The sequence below is a fragment of the Eucalyptus grandis genome, chromosome 1 (genome assembly GCF_016545825.1).
Source record: "Eucalyptus grandis isolate ANBG69807.140 chromosome 1, ASM1654582v1, whole genome shotgun sequence".
Lineage (NCBI taxonomy): Eukaryota > Viridiplantae > Streptophyta > Magnoliopsida > Myrtales > Myrtaceae > Eucalyptus > Eucalyptus grandis.
Window position 1 is genome coordinate 10,784,590 of NC_052612.1, and position 15,066 is coordinate 10,799,655.

Sequence of the window (15,066 nt, forward strand, 5' to 3'; positions counted from 1 at the left end):
GTCTTTTATGCCACTCTGCTGTCCCTGCCCTCACCCCACCACTGTAGTGGAGGAACGCCTTTGAACTTTCCTATTTACGTTTTCTTGTGCTAAAAAAGAAAGACTTCGTTCGGTCCTACTTGAATTATCCTTTCTCTCTTCTCAGCGGAATGTGTGCGCGTAGTTTGCATCAATGGGTAATAACCTCGAAGCTTCATGTCCATGAATAAAGTTCCCAAGCCCAAGCGTCTCGTTGAAGCCCTTTCTTTGGTCTTGCTTCAATTGATGCCATTGCAAGGGGATTTACTAGAGCAGATAGAGAGAGAGAAAACACAGTCTGTCCAAGAAGAACCCCAAAAAGGAAGAAGAAGGAAAGCAGAGTCCGGAGAAACGGACAAAAAAACAAAGAGGAGACGTGGGGGGCTCTCGCTGCACGCACTCTTCAGAGGCTTGGTTAAGCCGGATTATTTCTGTTCCATAGCAATTATTCGAAACTTTTATTTATCTAATTGAAAGAGTTTTTGTAGTTATGCTGTAAATTAGGGATTGTTCGGATTCTAGGTCATCGGGTTGATTCTAGAGTTTTTAAGTTGTGAAATTATGTTGTAAAAAAAAATTCAGGGTATCAAAAAGTGGGACTTCGGGAAAGTTAATTTAGGGTTATAATTTGATATGGATAAATTCTTAAAATTTTGTGCACCGCTTGGGACTTCGGGAAAGTCAATTTAGGGTTATGATTTGATATGGATAAATTCTTAAAGTTTTGTGCACTGCTGGAAACAGTTTTTTGAACTGCTGTGTATGGCAATGGTTCTTCGCCCGTCTCTGACCATCTTTTGGGTTTATGGTTTTCCAATAGTTCAAAAGAGTTTTCTTTTGATAATAAGCTTGAAGTTCAAAGATGAGATCGACTTTGTTGGCAAAGTAATTGTTCAACTTTTTTTTTTGTCAAGTAGACGATTCGACTCAAGAATATGGTGTTGCCTACTAAAGTTTTAGTCGACTTTAGTTGACTTGTAAGTTCGACATTTAGTTAATCTTTAATAGGATTTGGAAACTTTTCAAGTGGCATAACTTTCGATTTGGAGTTGTGATCTTATACAAATTTGTAAACTCATGTCTTGAAAGTGATAGGGATTTGATATATCATAAGTTGTAAAAGGCATCGCACAATATGATTTTGTTAAAATGAAAAAGTAATGTTTAAAACATATTTATTGCATAAAGCCGAATGGAGCGTTTACCATCCTTTTGATTTTTGGAATTTTAATAAATATTCTGATAAGTATAAAACTGAGTTAAAGTGATAGCACTCATATTTAGATTTTACAGTACATTATATACTTAATTTGGATAAATGAGTCTCCAATTTTAATTGCATAGCAGATGCTCGATCTACTTAAAAGAGATTTGTGTTACTTATTAAACTGTGGTTTCTCACACTATTCATTCCAAATCTTTGTCAAGTTCTTCAAGCTACGTAGGATGGGAGCACTATTTTTTTTTTGTTAGTCCTACTCTACACTTATTCTCAGACTTTTGTCCTGCCTCTTGCAGGGCGTGGGAGTCAAACCCCAATCTTGAAACTTACACGTCCCCACCTCATCCCCCCTGAGAAAGTGGGGATTTGAATCGATGGGAGCGCTATTAACAAGAAATTTTTTACAATTAGATTTTGGATATGAGTTTAGATACTTGTATATGCCTAAGATGATATTTTGGGGTTTAATTGAGCTTGGATATGTATATATACTTTCTTTATGAATTCCAAAACTCTTGATTGATCTGGTAACCAATTTTCCGTAAGTATATAGATGAATATATAATTTTGATAACGTGTTCACATTTGTTGTGTTTGGGATTGCGTCCTACTGGTAGGGGGATAGTGATGTCATTTTCCCTTCTTCTTTTTTATGCAGTTGGGGCGTAACAAAGTCTAATTGACTGGTCTTATTCACAAAATCAACAATATGAAGACATAGAGAAATATTTTGCTAATGTTTCTCTATATCAGTACAATCTTACCAATTCATACTACAATAATAGCCGCTCATCCCCTTTTCTTGAGACTTGGAGTTAACTTTAGATTAGGAAAAAGCATTTACCAGGATCCGAGCATTCTCTTGTCGCCATGTTTTAAGCACAAACTCACCCATTTCTATAATTGTTGGATATACTAAATCCTACTAAAATACTTTTGAAGAAGCTGAACATTTTTTCTTGATGGAATATTGCAAAAATAGGTTCCCAATATATATATATGTATATATTTGTTTTTTTTTTCAGTTTGAGACATCTTAGGTTGTTGATGGAAGCATAATGGGTTAATTCCTAAAATGATCCCCAACTTTTAATTCTAATCTCAATTCCATTCCGAAATTTTTTTGTCTGAAATTAAATTTCCCGACTTCCACTAAGATCCCAAATTTACTCATGCGTGTAAAAATAGTCGCTTGCTTTTTTTTTTTTCAAAATAATCAACATCAAAATCAATTAGAGATTCATTATCAATACTCACATCTTCATTAACGCCCTCACCTTCTCGTGGAACAGCAACAATCTCATAATGTTGATCGTATCGTGTTACAAGTAATCACGGATTTAGAAAAATTAAGTTATATTTCTCTTTTAGCATGCTTAAATTAATCAATATCCAAGAACGTTGATTAATAACGTCCTTATAAATAAAATTGCTGCTCATTTTGAGTACTCTAAGCTTTAATTAACGACATCTATAGATACTCCATCTTGAAGGTTCGCCATCAAGTTTATTTCCCTAGCATTACCAGGCCCCTCAATGTTTGGTAACACCCTAGTCTTGTGGCAGAAGTTAGGTGGGATCAAACGGACGGACCCAAGAAGGTTCCATCTCTTCTATAATACACCGCCGGTTTTAGGTGTAATCAACTGAACCCATGACTACTCCTCCATCAAGAGCCTCTCCGCTCTCCCATGGGCTGGCCACCCTGGCACGACGGCTCCGTCACCACGAGCCACCGCCGCCACCTCCTTCCCGGCAAACGGATTGGCAACAACACGAAACACCAGACAGCTCCGACAAGAGTGCCGGTCGAAGGTCAGGGACTGCGGTGGAATCTCTCTGCCGCCGGCCCAACTCCGCGAGAGCCGCCGTTCTGATCTGCCTGTTCGAAGGCGACGATGGCAATCTGCGTGTGCTCCTCACCAAACGCGCCTCCACTCTTGCCACCAGCCCAGGTAGGCTTTCTTTCGATTTTTAGGCATTATATTTTGCGTAATTTACGAATTAATCCATGCCGAAAGGTTTGTCGGCATCTCAGTACGTCGCGATTTCAAGCATAATTTGTCCAAGCGGCTGAATTTGTACAGCTGCATGAGCCATCAATATTTGACCACGCTGGCAATATCGACATGAGGGGAATAATTAAATTGCTAAGTTCTCAATCCAATCTTTCATTAGAAGATGAAAAATGCTAGAGTTATTATTAAGGGCGTGTTTGGTTTAGTGAGGCTCCAAAGCCTCTTAGGAAAAAAATGAGGTGGTAGACAAACTTTATTGCAATGAACACTTTGATGATGGGAAAATTATCGAAAAAGTTTAAAACTTATTATACGACGGCCAATTTAGTCTTAAACCTTATAATTTGATCAATTTAGTTTTAAACATTTGACATTTTACCAATAATTATTTTAGCCAATTTTAATATGAAATCGCTAACATAGATAACACTCATCTTTTGCCAAATGATCAGTGCCGATGTTGATAATTTTTTTTTTATTTCTTAATTTTCTTTTCCTCTTATCTCTTTAGTTCTTCTCTTACTCTTTTCTTTTCCAACTCTATATTGATGATGCTAGCAATGTTTGCCTAGTCTGGTCGAGGGGTCACAACCTCGTCAACCACAGGCGAGGGACTCGAGGCCATCACCTAGTTTCAAGCGAAAGTCATGACCCTCGCTTGTTGGCTGGTCGGAGCCGTTTGTCTCCTGTGGTCGGCTATCACCGTGGCCCTGTTGACCGGAAATTCAAAAAAGAGAAGAAAGGAAAGAAAAAAGGGGCGAAAGGGAAAAAAAGGAAGAAAACTCATAAATGTTCTTAAAGAATTGCAAAAGTTGTCTACATTAGTGCTAGCCGTGCCATGTAGGATGGCCATTATCTATGTTAGTGATTTCCGGACAAAATTAGTCCGAATGACTCATTAGCAAATTTTCAAAATGTTTATAACTAAATTGGCTAAGTTGAAAAGTTTTTTACTAAATTTACTGTTGTATAATAAGTTTAGGACATTTTTTTGGTAATTTCTCATGTATAAAAAAGTTAGATGAGATCCAAAAGCTTGATCGTCATCTATCAACTGCTTTACATGCTCTCACCGATATCATCGTCGTGTCATTTTTGTTGGAGAAATCTTTCCAGAATATTTTGAAGCTGACAAAACATTTCTATCGTCTAAGTCTCGGATATCGATAGTTAAAGTCTCAAGATTTTATAGTCTCAAGACTTTGTTATCTCAAGACTCAAGACTCAAGACTCAAGACTCAAGACTCAAAGTTATTCTCACCGGTTGTCTTTCTAATCCAAAGGTGTTGAAGGAAATCCAAAGTCGAGGTTTATGATTGAGGATTTGATCCTATCCTCTCGGGATAGATTCTTTGGTTGGATAATCATTTCGGATTCTTTATATCTTATCTAAGAACGATTGAAGATCCGATGGTCGACGAAATAATCTTGGATTATTCTATTCTTGGAAACCGAGATCCCGATTGTATGGGCGAACAGATTGATGGGCTATCATCGATTCCTTATATAGCTCGGATGATCTTCTTGATTGATTCCGTCCAACGGGTAGATTGGAGGAATTCCTTTGGTAAGTGCCAACGGCTATGATGGCATGAAGGAGTATAAAAGGAAGACGTTCTAGTTGTTTTAAGTGTGTGATCGATAGAAAAATTCCAGAGTCAAGATCCTTTGATTGTTAGTTGAGACCGAGCGAAATTGTATACCGAGAGTGTTTATACTTGGTGACGCCTTGAGCAAGTGTGGTAGATCATCTACACCTAGAAATCAAGGAAGATCAACACCGTAACATCTCTTTGATCATAGTGGAATCCAGCCAATCGGTGTCATCGGTCTGCGAAGAGTGGACGTAGGCTTGAATCAAGCCGAACCACTATAAACCGAGTGTTCAATTCTCTTTTCCCTTACTCGTCTTGCGATTGAATTTTCAACTGTTGCAAAGTCTCTAATTGTTTAAATATCGTGCAAACATCGAGAAATTTTTTGTATACCTATTCACCCCCTCTAGGTACTCGTACTAGCTATCTCAATTGGTATCGTAGCCTGTGTTCTTACTTTGTTTGAAGTGTTTTACTTCAGTAAAAGATCCATGGCTAGTATGCTAGCACCGGGCTGATGGAGGGCAAAGCAATACCGACCTCCCTACTTCGATGGAAAGGATTACAACATCTGGAAGAACAAGATGAAAGCTTTCCTACGATCAAAGGATCCTCTGGAATGGGACGTAGTGGAAAAAGGAATCACTATTGCTGCTGCATCAAACACCGAAAGAGGAAAAGAAACCGTTGAAACCGGGGAATGTCTCAAGAAGAAATAAACAAGAGACAAGCACTTGATGCTAAAGCAATTTATTCTTTATATTGTGCTTTGTCACCAACTGAATATAACAGAATATCTTCTTGTGTCACAGCAAAGAAGTCTGGGACAGTTACATATCACTTATGAAGGAACGGATCGAGTGAAGGAGACCAATTAACATTCTTCTTGGTCAATATGAATCCTTCAAAATGAAACCAGGAGAATCTATAACCCGATATGTTTAGTCGTTTTTTACAGATATTGTCAATGGTCTTGAGAACCAAGGACAAAAAAATTTCTGATCCCATGAAGGTGAACAAGCTTCTACGTGGACTCTCCAAGGATTGGAATCATATAAAGACTTCAATAAGAGAGACGCAAAGAATCATGCCATTATCTCGTAGACGAACCGATTGGAACTCTTCGCCTTACGAAGTGGAACGAATTAATGAAGACGAAGATCCAAGAGGTAAGAAATCTATTGCACTAAAATCAAATGATGATTACGATGATGCAGATTCTGAAGATGATATGAATGATGAGGAGCTCGCCCTCATGATAAGAAGATTCAGAAAACTGAATAGAAAAGGCAGAAGGTTTATCCCAAGGAAACAAAATTCTCGAGACAGCGGACCAAGTCTGTTGATGATGAGGAACCAAACAAAGAAGTAGTTTGCTTCGAATGTAAAAAGAAGGGACACATCGTACCCAACCCGTCCTCTTCGAAAAGAAAAGAGGAAAAGCTGAGAAATTTCGAAAAGCTCTTAAAGCCGAAACCTGGAGCGATACAGTGTGAAGAGAGTGATGAGGAATATGCCAACCCGTGTCTAATGGCGCAATCAGACTCGTACTGGATCAGGACTCGAGGTGAATTTGAGGTAAGTAATTATAAAATCCTGTCAAAGTCTCTAAATATATTAATGAGTTATGTTTTAGTCTTAAGACTTCTCTTAAAAGGATTTCCGAACTTAAAAAGGAAAACTCATTTTAAAACAAAAGGAAATCATTTTAGAAGAAAAGGTAAAAATTTAGACTTGAATGTTTCTACTCTTAAAGAGAGTGAAGACAATCTTTCAAAAGAAAATGCTTTCTTAAAAACTGATTTATCAAATATTTCAAAGAAATTTTCAATAGGGTCCGAAAAACTTGAAAAGTTCTTTTCAATCCAAAGACCTTACTTTAATAAGTCGGGTCTAGGTATGACAGAAGAAACAATCCCTTTGATTGATTTTCCAAAAGTAAAAGAAAGAATTAAGAAAAGACCATCGAGAGAGGCTTATAAAAAATCATTTCAAAAAAGTCTTTGTAAAGCCTCCGTAGGTCGAAATGCTTTAAGGTGTTCTAAGTGTAACAATCGGATCATTTTGAAAAGAGTGTCCTATGGTTTGGAAGCCTCAGAAGAGAGTATGGCCTAATAATGCTTATCCTACTAACACGAAAGGACCCAAGAAAATTTGGGTACCAAAGAAAGCTTGAGACTCTTTTTTTGAATGCAGTCTCTGTCAAAAAGAAGGTAAAGTGGTATCTTGACAGCGGATGTTCAAGACACATGACAGAGACTCGAGTGTTTCATAAAGCTTATTAAAGTGAATGGTGGAAAAGTTTCATTCGGAGGAAATAGCAAAGGAAGTATTGTGGGATTCGAATTGCGAAAATTGGAAATCTCACAATAAGCAATGTCTCTCTAGTGGAAGGACTCAACTACAATCTACTCAAAGATTAGCCAATTGTGTGATACTGGTTACAAGATCTTCTTTCAAGAAGGCATTTGTTCGAATTAGCAAAGATTCGACTCGATCTTTCATGGGTCGAAGGCATGGAAACATCTACCTCCTTGATGTAAAGCCAAATGAAGAACAATGCTTAATTTCAATTCAAGATGAAGCAATTCTATGGCATAGAAAGCTTGGCCATATCAACAAGAAGCAATTAGCCAAAATCTCTTCAAAGCGGCTTGTTAGAGGTCTACCTAAACCATACCAAAAGTCTCGACTTATGTACTCCATGCATTCAGGAAAGGGTAAGAAATTCATTTAAACAAATAAATCATGTATCTACTAATCATGTAATACGATTGCTTCATATGGATCTCTTCGGACCAACAAGAACCCGAGCATTGGAGGTAAGAAATATTGTCTAGTAATTGTAGATGATTACTCTCGTTTTACCCGGTATATTTTCTAGCAAACAAATCGAAACCTTTTCGTACTTTGAAAAGTTTGCTAAAAAGGTTCAAAATGAAAAAGGATGTGCTATTTCTAGTATAAGAACAGATCATGGAAGTGAATTTGAAAATCAAGATTTTTACGAGATTCATGATAAATCTGTGTTAATCACATGTTCTCCTCTCCGTATACTCCAGAGCAAAATGGAGTTGTGGAAAGAAAGAATAGATCTCTTCAAGAAATGGCTAGAACACTTTTAATTGAAAGTAAAATTTCTTCACGATTTTGGGCTGAAGCTGTTTCAACTGCTTGCTATATTATAAATAGAGTCTTTTAAGACCTATTCTTGATAAAACCCCTATGAATTGTTCAAAGGTAAGAAGCCTATTGTTTCATACTTTCATGTGTTCGGTTGCAAATGCTTTATTTTGAAAAATGCAAATGATCGAGTTGGTAAGTTTGAAGAAAGATCGGATGAAGGCATCTTCCTTGGATATTCTACATCAAGCAAAGCCTACGAGTCTACAATAAAAAAGCCGATCATGGAAGAATCAATGAATGTCAAATTCCAAGACTCAAGCAAGATGAATCCATTGAGACTCGACGATGAGACCGAATCCGCTCTAGATCTTCAAATGTCTACATCTCAAGAAGCATCTCGGATTCCGAAGTCCATCATCAAGACGCTCATGAAGAATCTAGTGCTTGTGGCTCTCATCTCTGAAATTGAACCAAAAAGCTTAGAAGAAGCTTTATCCGATGAAAGCCGGATCGAAGCTATGCAAGAAGAGCTTAGACAGTTCAACATCAATGATGTCCGGGAATTGACATCTAAACCAAAAGGTAAAACTGTTATTGGAACCAAATGGGTATTCAGAACAAAATGAACGAAAAGGAAAAGTCGTACGAAACAAAGCAAGGCTCGTGGCCAAAGGGTATACGCAAGAAGAAGGAATAGACTATGACGAGACTTACGCACCCGTTGCAAGGTTAGAAGCTATTCGTCTATTACTTGCGTTTGCTTGTTACAAAAATTTCAGGTTATTCCAAATGGACGTCAAAAGTGCTTTCCTAAATGGATTTATCCATGAGGAAGTTTATGTGGAACAACCGCCGGATTTGAAGACCCAAAGAAGCGACTCGCCTCTTGACCGAAAAAGGCTCGTATGGTCTAAAGCAAGCACCTCGAGCTTGGTACGACAGATTAAGTAAGTTTTTATTACAAAATGGTTTTGTCAAAGGTAAAGTAGATACTACTTTGTTTATCAAAAGGAAAACAAAAACTTTTTACTTGTTCAAATATATGTTGATGACATTATTTTTGGATCTTCTAATGAAAGTCTTTGCAAGAAATTTTCTAAGTCTATGCAGATGAATTTGAAATGAGTATGATGGGAGAATTAACATTCTTTCTTGGACTCCAAGTGAAACAAATGAAGGAAGGAACTTTCATCCATCAAGAAAAATATGCGAATGATCTTGTCAAAAGGTTTGGATTGGAAAATGCAAAAAGATCGACATACCAATGTCATGTTCTCGAAGATAGACAAGGATGAAGAAGGGAAGAAAATAGATCAAAAGCTGTACGAAGCATGATCGGTTCACTTCTTTATCTTACCGCTTCTAGACCCGATATTTTGTTTAGTGTTTGTATCTCGTGCTAGGTTTCAATCGATCCTAGAGAATCACATCTCAAAGGCCGTGAAACGAATTATCAAATACGTTGCTTCATCTTCAAGCATCGGTCTTTGGTATCCAAAGAAGGGAGACTTTAATCTTCTAGGATACTCGGATGCGATCCGCCGGTTGCGTAATCGATAGAAAGAGCACTTCCGGAACTTGTCAACTACTTGGAAACAGAATCGTGTCTTGGTTTTCGAGGAAACAAAGCACCGTAGCTCTTTCAACAACAAGGTAGTATGTAGCTCTTGGAAGCTGCTGTTCGCAAATTCTATGGATAAAACAACGGCTACAAGACTTTGGCATTGAAGACTCATGCACGTAAATCGATGTGACAACACCAAAGTGCTATAAATCTCACCAAAATCCAATCCTTCATTCAAGAGCAAAGCATATTGAGATTCGACATCACTTTATTAGAGATCATATTCAAAATGGAGAAATCTCGATTCAATTTGTTGATTCAAAAAGTCAACTAGCAGACATATTCACAAAGCCTTTGGAGAAGAATCGCTTTGACTTTATCCGCTCAAGACTCAACATTTTGAAGCTTGAAGAAGTTAAAGTCTAGAGACTCACCAACTCTAAAGACTCGATCTCTTAGACTCTAAGTCCCGAGACTCGGACATTCGTGGATAAAGACGTAAGTTGTATTTCTTCTAAAAGGTACTAATTGTCATTTAGTCGAAAAGGTACGATCTTTTGTTTAATAATTTTGGCAATTATAGATTTTGAAAAGAAGTAATCGTTCACTTTCCATTGCACCGATTGAACTTCCCTTTTCAAAAACTAAGTTATATATATATATAGTTTTTCTTTCCCCAAATCTTCAAAACCCTAAAAAGCACTCTTCTCTCGATACTTTTGTTTCTACTCTTTGTTCATCGTCGAGAAAGTGGTCATTTTTCTTGGGAAAGCAAGTGAAGGAATCCTCCAATAGACAAAGAAAGATGTCGTCTTCAAGGAAATCATCAAGAATCGCGAACGGGGACCACAAAGAATGAAGAAGGGACCGACTCATTTCGATCTCACTGAGGAAGAAGACTTATCTGTCGGCGACAAAGTCCGATTCGCTCTCCTCCACGTCATTCAGCATCTCCCCGCCCCACAAAGTGAAAGTCATAATCTGGAAGAAGAGATAATCGAGGATGCCGACCCAAGCAAGAGTTCAAAAGCCTTCCTTTTTGTATAAACTTTATTGTGCATTGAAAAGCACAGTACTCCATTGAACTACATAGATGACTTCCTTAAGGACAAAAATTATGGGAATGAGTATCTTTTCTGAAGAAAATGGAGGAATGGGAATTGCCCCAAAAGGAAAAGCAGAGGAAGCTCTTGCGAACATTCCAAGAGATCCTCGTATGCCAGACAAAATCTGATTGACGCGAATGATGATGACAAAATGTTCCTTGAATTTGAACCTAGAATGGGTGTGGCGGCAAAGGCGAAAGGAAATCGGATGGATTTGTTTAAATCCAAGGATCAAGAAAAAGTGTATTACATCACCTGTTGAAAGAGGGGTAATCAACCCTAGAAGTGTCGATTTTGACTTCCCGGATTCCATCAACTTGAACCTAAGAGAGAAGTTGAATTTGCTTCAACTTGAGACTTTCGCTCCGACTCTACGACGGTATGATCATCTCGACTGCTTATTTCTATTCAAATCTTAGCTTTTTGGATGCGAATAGAATTTCATTCGATGTTCGAGACAAAGTCTATGTGGTAGATGTGAATATGTTGGCGGACATAGTTGGAGTTGAACTGGGACGCTATCTCCCAATTAAAGTCTCACCGCTCGAACTACTCGGATCTTGTCAAAGATAGGGATGTAGATAAGAAAATTATCTATTCAAGAATGAACGCTATCAACATTGTGCTTCACAAGATTGTGATCAATTGTCTAAGACCTAAGTCTACTTCAAAGACTTCGTGTCTCTTTCGAAGCAAAGTTGATGTATGCGATCAACTCGGACGGAAGTTCTCTCTCCCGCACACTATTCTTTTCATATGTACAGTAACTGTGTCAAAAGACAAAGGACAATTGCCTTATCCTGATCAGTGACCAAGATCTTCATACATCCGAATATTGAACTGCCACATACTTTTTGTGTTAGACCGTGTGATAAGATGGTGGTAGGGTTGAAAATGTTAATGAAGATGCGTCTGCAAGAACTTTCTAAGGCAATGGAGAAATTCAAAGTGAAATCTCCAAACCGAATGCCTTCAAAAGGAAAAGGAAAGAAGGCATTTAGTGCTTCTTCGAAAAGAGGAAAAGAATTCTTATCCTGAGGATGAGGATGAAGATGATGATGATGAAGATCCCACTATTCCAGCATCGACAAGAACAAGACGTTCGGTCTTATTCGACGAGAACTTCACGGAGAGCGGAGAAGAAGAAGAACAGAGAGAGAAGGAGAAAGAAGTTGAGGAAGAAAAAGAAGAAGTAAAAGATCGGTCTTGATAAATGAGAGAAGGGAAATCAAGAGATTGATCATCACTCTTCCCCTTTCGATGTCCTAGAGACAGGGGGAGTTAGCGAGCAAGAGAGGTCTCCACCTCATGCTGCCAAGATCAAAGAAAATCTCCGAGAAGACCCGAGGAAGAAGCTCGGGTCTCTCAATTGCTCGAAGAAGATGATACGACGATTCCAAATCTGCAAGACCATTCGGAAGCGCCATCGTCTGCACACACACATCCGAGAAAGCCAATGCCAGTACATTGCACGACGGATGATTCTCGTAGATCTTCGTAGTATCATGAATATTCTTCGAAATGCGTAACCAGATATATATTCGGATTGTGAAATCCAAGTCTTGAAGCATCTTTGGACAAGCATCTTCATCTCTGGAAGAAAAATACAAAGACCTCGCTCTACAACTTCAAGCCAATGCCAAGAGAGAAGAGGTAGCTCATCTCGCGAGAAGATCCGAAGAAGCTCGAAGGAGTAGTCCACCATTGGGGATTTCCGGATCGTGCGCATTCCCAAGACATGACTCCTTTCTCACCCTCTTTTAATGATGACAAAAAGGGGAGAACCAATTTGAACAAACATTATTTTAAAACTTTATTTGACTTTTTGTGGTTATGTTTATTTTTGAGTATGACTTGAGAACTTGAACTTGAGTGTTAGACTGAATTGGTTGTGGATTTTGATGCTTGACTGTTGCATTTATATCAAGTATTGTTACATGGTATTACTCATGAAAGACTAACCAATTTGTCAGTGGATGCGAGTCTGGTTGTTTATTAATCTTTATGAGTTAGCCATATTGCTTGAGAAATGTTTTTGCAGGTCAAAGTTGTTCAAATCTTCAAGAAAGTTTTGTCACCATCAAAAGGGGAGATTGTTGGAGAAATCTTTCCTGCAATATTTTGAAGCCGACAAAACATTTCTATCGATCTAAGTCTCGGATATCGATAGTTAAAGTCTCAAGATTTTATAGTCTCAAGACTTTGTTATCTCAAGACTCAAGACTCAAGACTCAAGACTCAAGACTCAAAGTTATTCTCACCGACAGTCTTTCTAATCCGAGTGTTGAAGGAAATCCAAAGTCGAGGTTTATGATTGAGGATTTGATCCTATCCTCACAGGATAGATTCTTTGGTTGGATAATCATTTCGATTCTTTATATCTTATCTAAGAACGATTGAAGATCCGATGGTCGACGAAATAATCTTGGATTATTCTATTCTTGGAAACCGAGATCCCGATTGTATGGGCGAACAGATTGATGGGCTATCATCGATTCCTTATATAGCTCGGATGATCTTTCTTGATTGATTCCGTCCAACGGGTAGATTGGAGGAATTCCTTTGGTAAGTGCCAACGGCTATGATGGCATGAAGGAGTATAAAAGGAAGACGTTCTAGTTGTTTTAAGTGTGTGATCGATAGAAAAATTCCAGTCCAAGATCCTTTGATTGTTAGTTGAGACTGAGCGAAATTGTATACTGAGAGTGTTTATACTTGGTGACGCCTTGAGCAAGTGTGGTAGATCATCTACACCTAGAAATCAAGGAAGATCAACACTGTAACATCTCTTTGATCATAGTGGAATCCAGCCAATCGGCTGTCGCGTGCAAGAGTGGACGTAGGCTTGAATCAAGCCGAACCACTATAAACCGAGTGTTCAATTCTCTCTTTCCCTTACTCGCCTTGCGATTGAATTTTCAACTGTTGCAAAGTCTCTAATTGTTTAAATATCGTGCAAACATCGAGAAATTTTTTTGTATACCTATTCACCCCCTCTAGGTACTGTACTAGCTATCTCAATTTTACCCCGTTGTTATGACTTCTTGTTTCCATGCATGAGTGAAGACATGAGCAGTGCGGTGTATTTCACTTCTGCAGGACACGTTTCATTGCCCGGTGGGAAGCAGGACGAAGGCGATGCCGACGACGTAGCGACGGCTTTGAGGGAGGCCAAGGAGGAGATCGGATTGGACCCATCTCTTGTTGAAGTCGTCACTGTTCTTCAACCATATGCGACCAAGGTAAGGACATAAATCCAACTTGTAAATACATCGGTTCTATTGCAGCTACATGAGCCTTGACCGTTTGCCCTCTCGCTCCATCTTCGGATTAAGGTTTTAGTGATGCCGAAGCTTAGCTAGTCGTTTGTCTGAACGATGTTGTTTCGTCGACATGGGGAAACTTTGCTGGAGATCATACTACCGACAATCACAATTGGAGCCTCGAGGAAACTGCAGTCTCCACGTTTCTTCAGAATTTAGTGCTGGAATTGCGAAATAATCAGCAGATATTGTTGATCTTGCCAATCTTATGAGTGAAAATAGATCATGAAACATTTCTGTCTCGAGTTCATTTTGCCGTCTTCAATTTGCATAGATTGGTATCACGGTGATTCCTGTGGTAGGCATTCTTTTTGACAAGAGTGCATATCGTCCAACCCCGAATCCATCTGAGGTGGAAGCGATCTTCGATGCCCCTTTAGAAATGTTTCTTCAGGTACGGTGACTGCTCCTTGTTTTTGTCGGGAAAACGTTTTGCTCTACTGAGAAATTTATCTTAGGAAGCCGCTTAAATTTCATGTGTGTGTTACAGGACAGGAACAGGAGAGCGGAGGAAGCGGAGTGGATGGGAGTGAAGTATCTGCTCCAACATTTCGACTATCAAACAGCGGATAAAAAGTATGATATATTTGGTCTAACAGCTGTGATATTGATAGGGATCGCATCCGTCGTTTACGAGCGGCCACCGGCATTTGCAGAGCTCTCTTCCAAATTATGGCATTCCTAGGATGTTCTGTCTTGTTGCATAATCACTAACAATCTCAATGCAGCTCCTGCCTCAACATTCTGAGAGTAGCTATCTGTTTTAATCCAATGTAGAGAGAAAAACCTGAATTTAAGCTGCCAAGTTGGTGACTGTCAATAAGTCTCATTCCTTGGAACAGTAGTGCTTGGTAGCAAATTCGAAATCATGATCAATATCTGTTAGCTAGCCGTGAATTAGCACCTCCGCCGTTTTCACTACCTAGAATTTGTTTCACGCTTTTCTTGCCATTTGATCGATACATTGTGATGTATACGAATAGAGGAGAAGGAACGTTGCAACAGATAGAGGAAAAGCACACAACTGCAATGGAAACTCGGTTTGAAAATCGCAACTGTTTCATAACCCAACATGGAATCGCAGATCAAACGCA

The 15,066-nt window shown here is 38.7% G+C and overlaps 1 protein-coding gene across 1 annotated transcript; it reads left to right on the plus strand.

The window, feature by feature from the left end:
• The first annotated feature begins 2,861 nt into the window (after positions 1-2,861).
• LOC104442632 (nudix hydrolase 15, mitochondrial) lies at positions 2,862-14,861 on the plus strand. Its single transcript, XM_010056037.3, has 4 exons — positions 2,862-3,195; positions 13,749-13,891; positions 14,247-14,366; positions 14,463-14,861. The coding sequence occupies exons 1-4, from the start codon at positions 2,895-2,897 to the stop codon at positions 14,655-14,657; spliced, it is 759 nt and encodes a 252-aa protein (XP_010054339.1). The 5' UTR covers positions 2,862-2,894; the 3' UTR covers positions 14,658-14,861.
• The last annotated feature ends 205 nt before the right edge of the window (positions 14,862-15,066 follow it).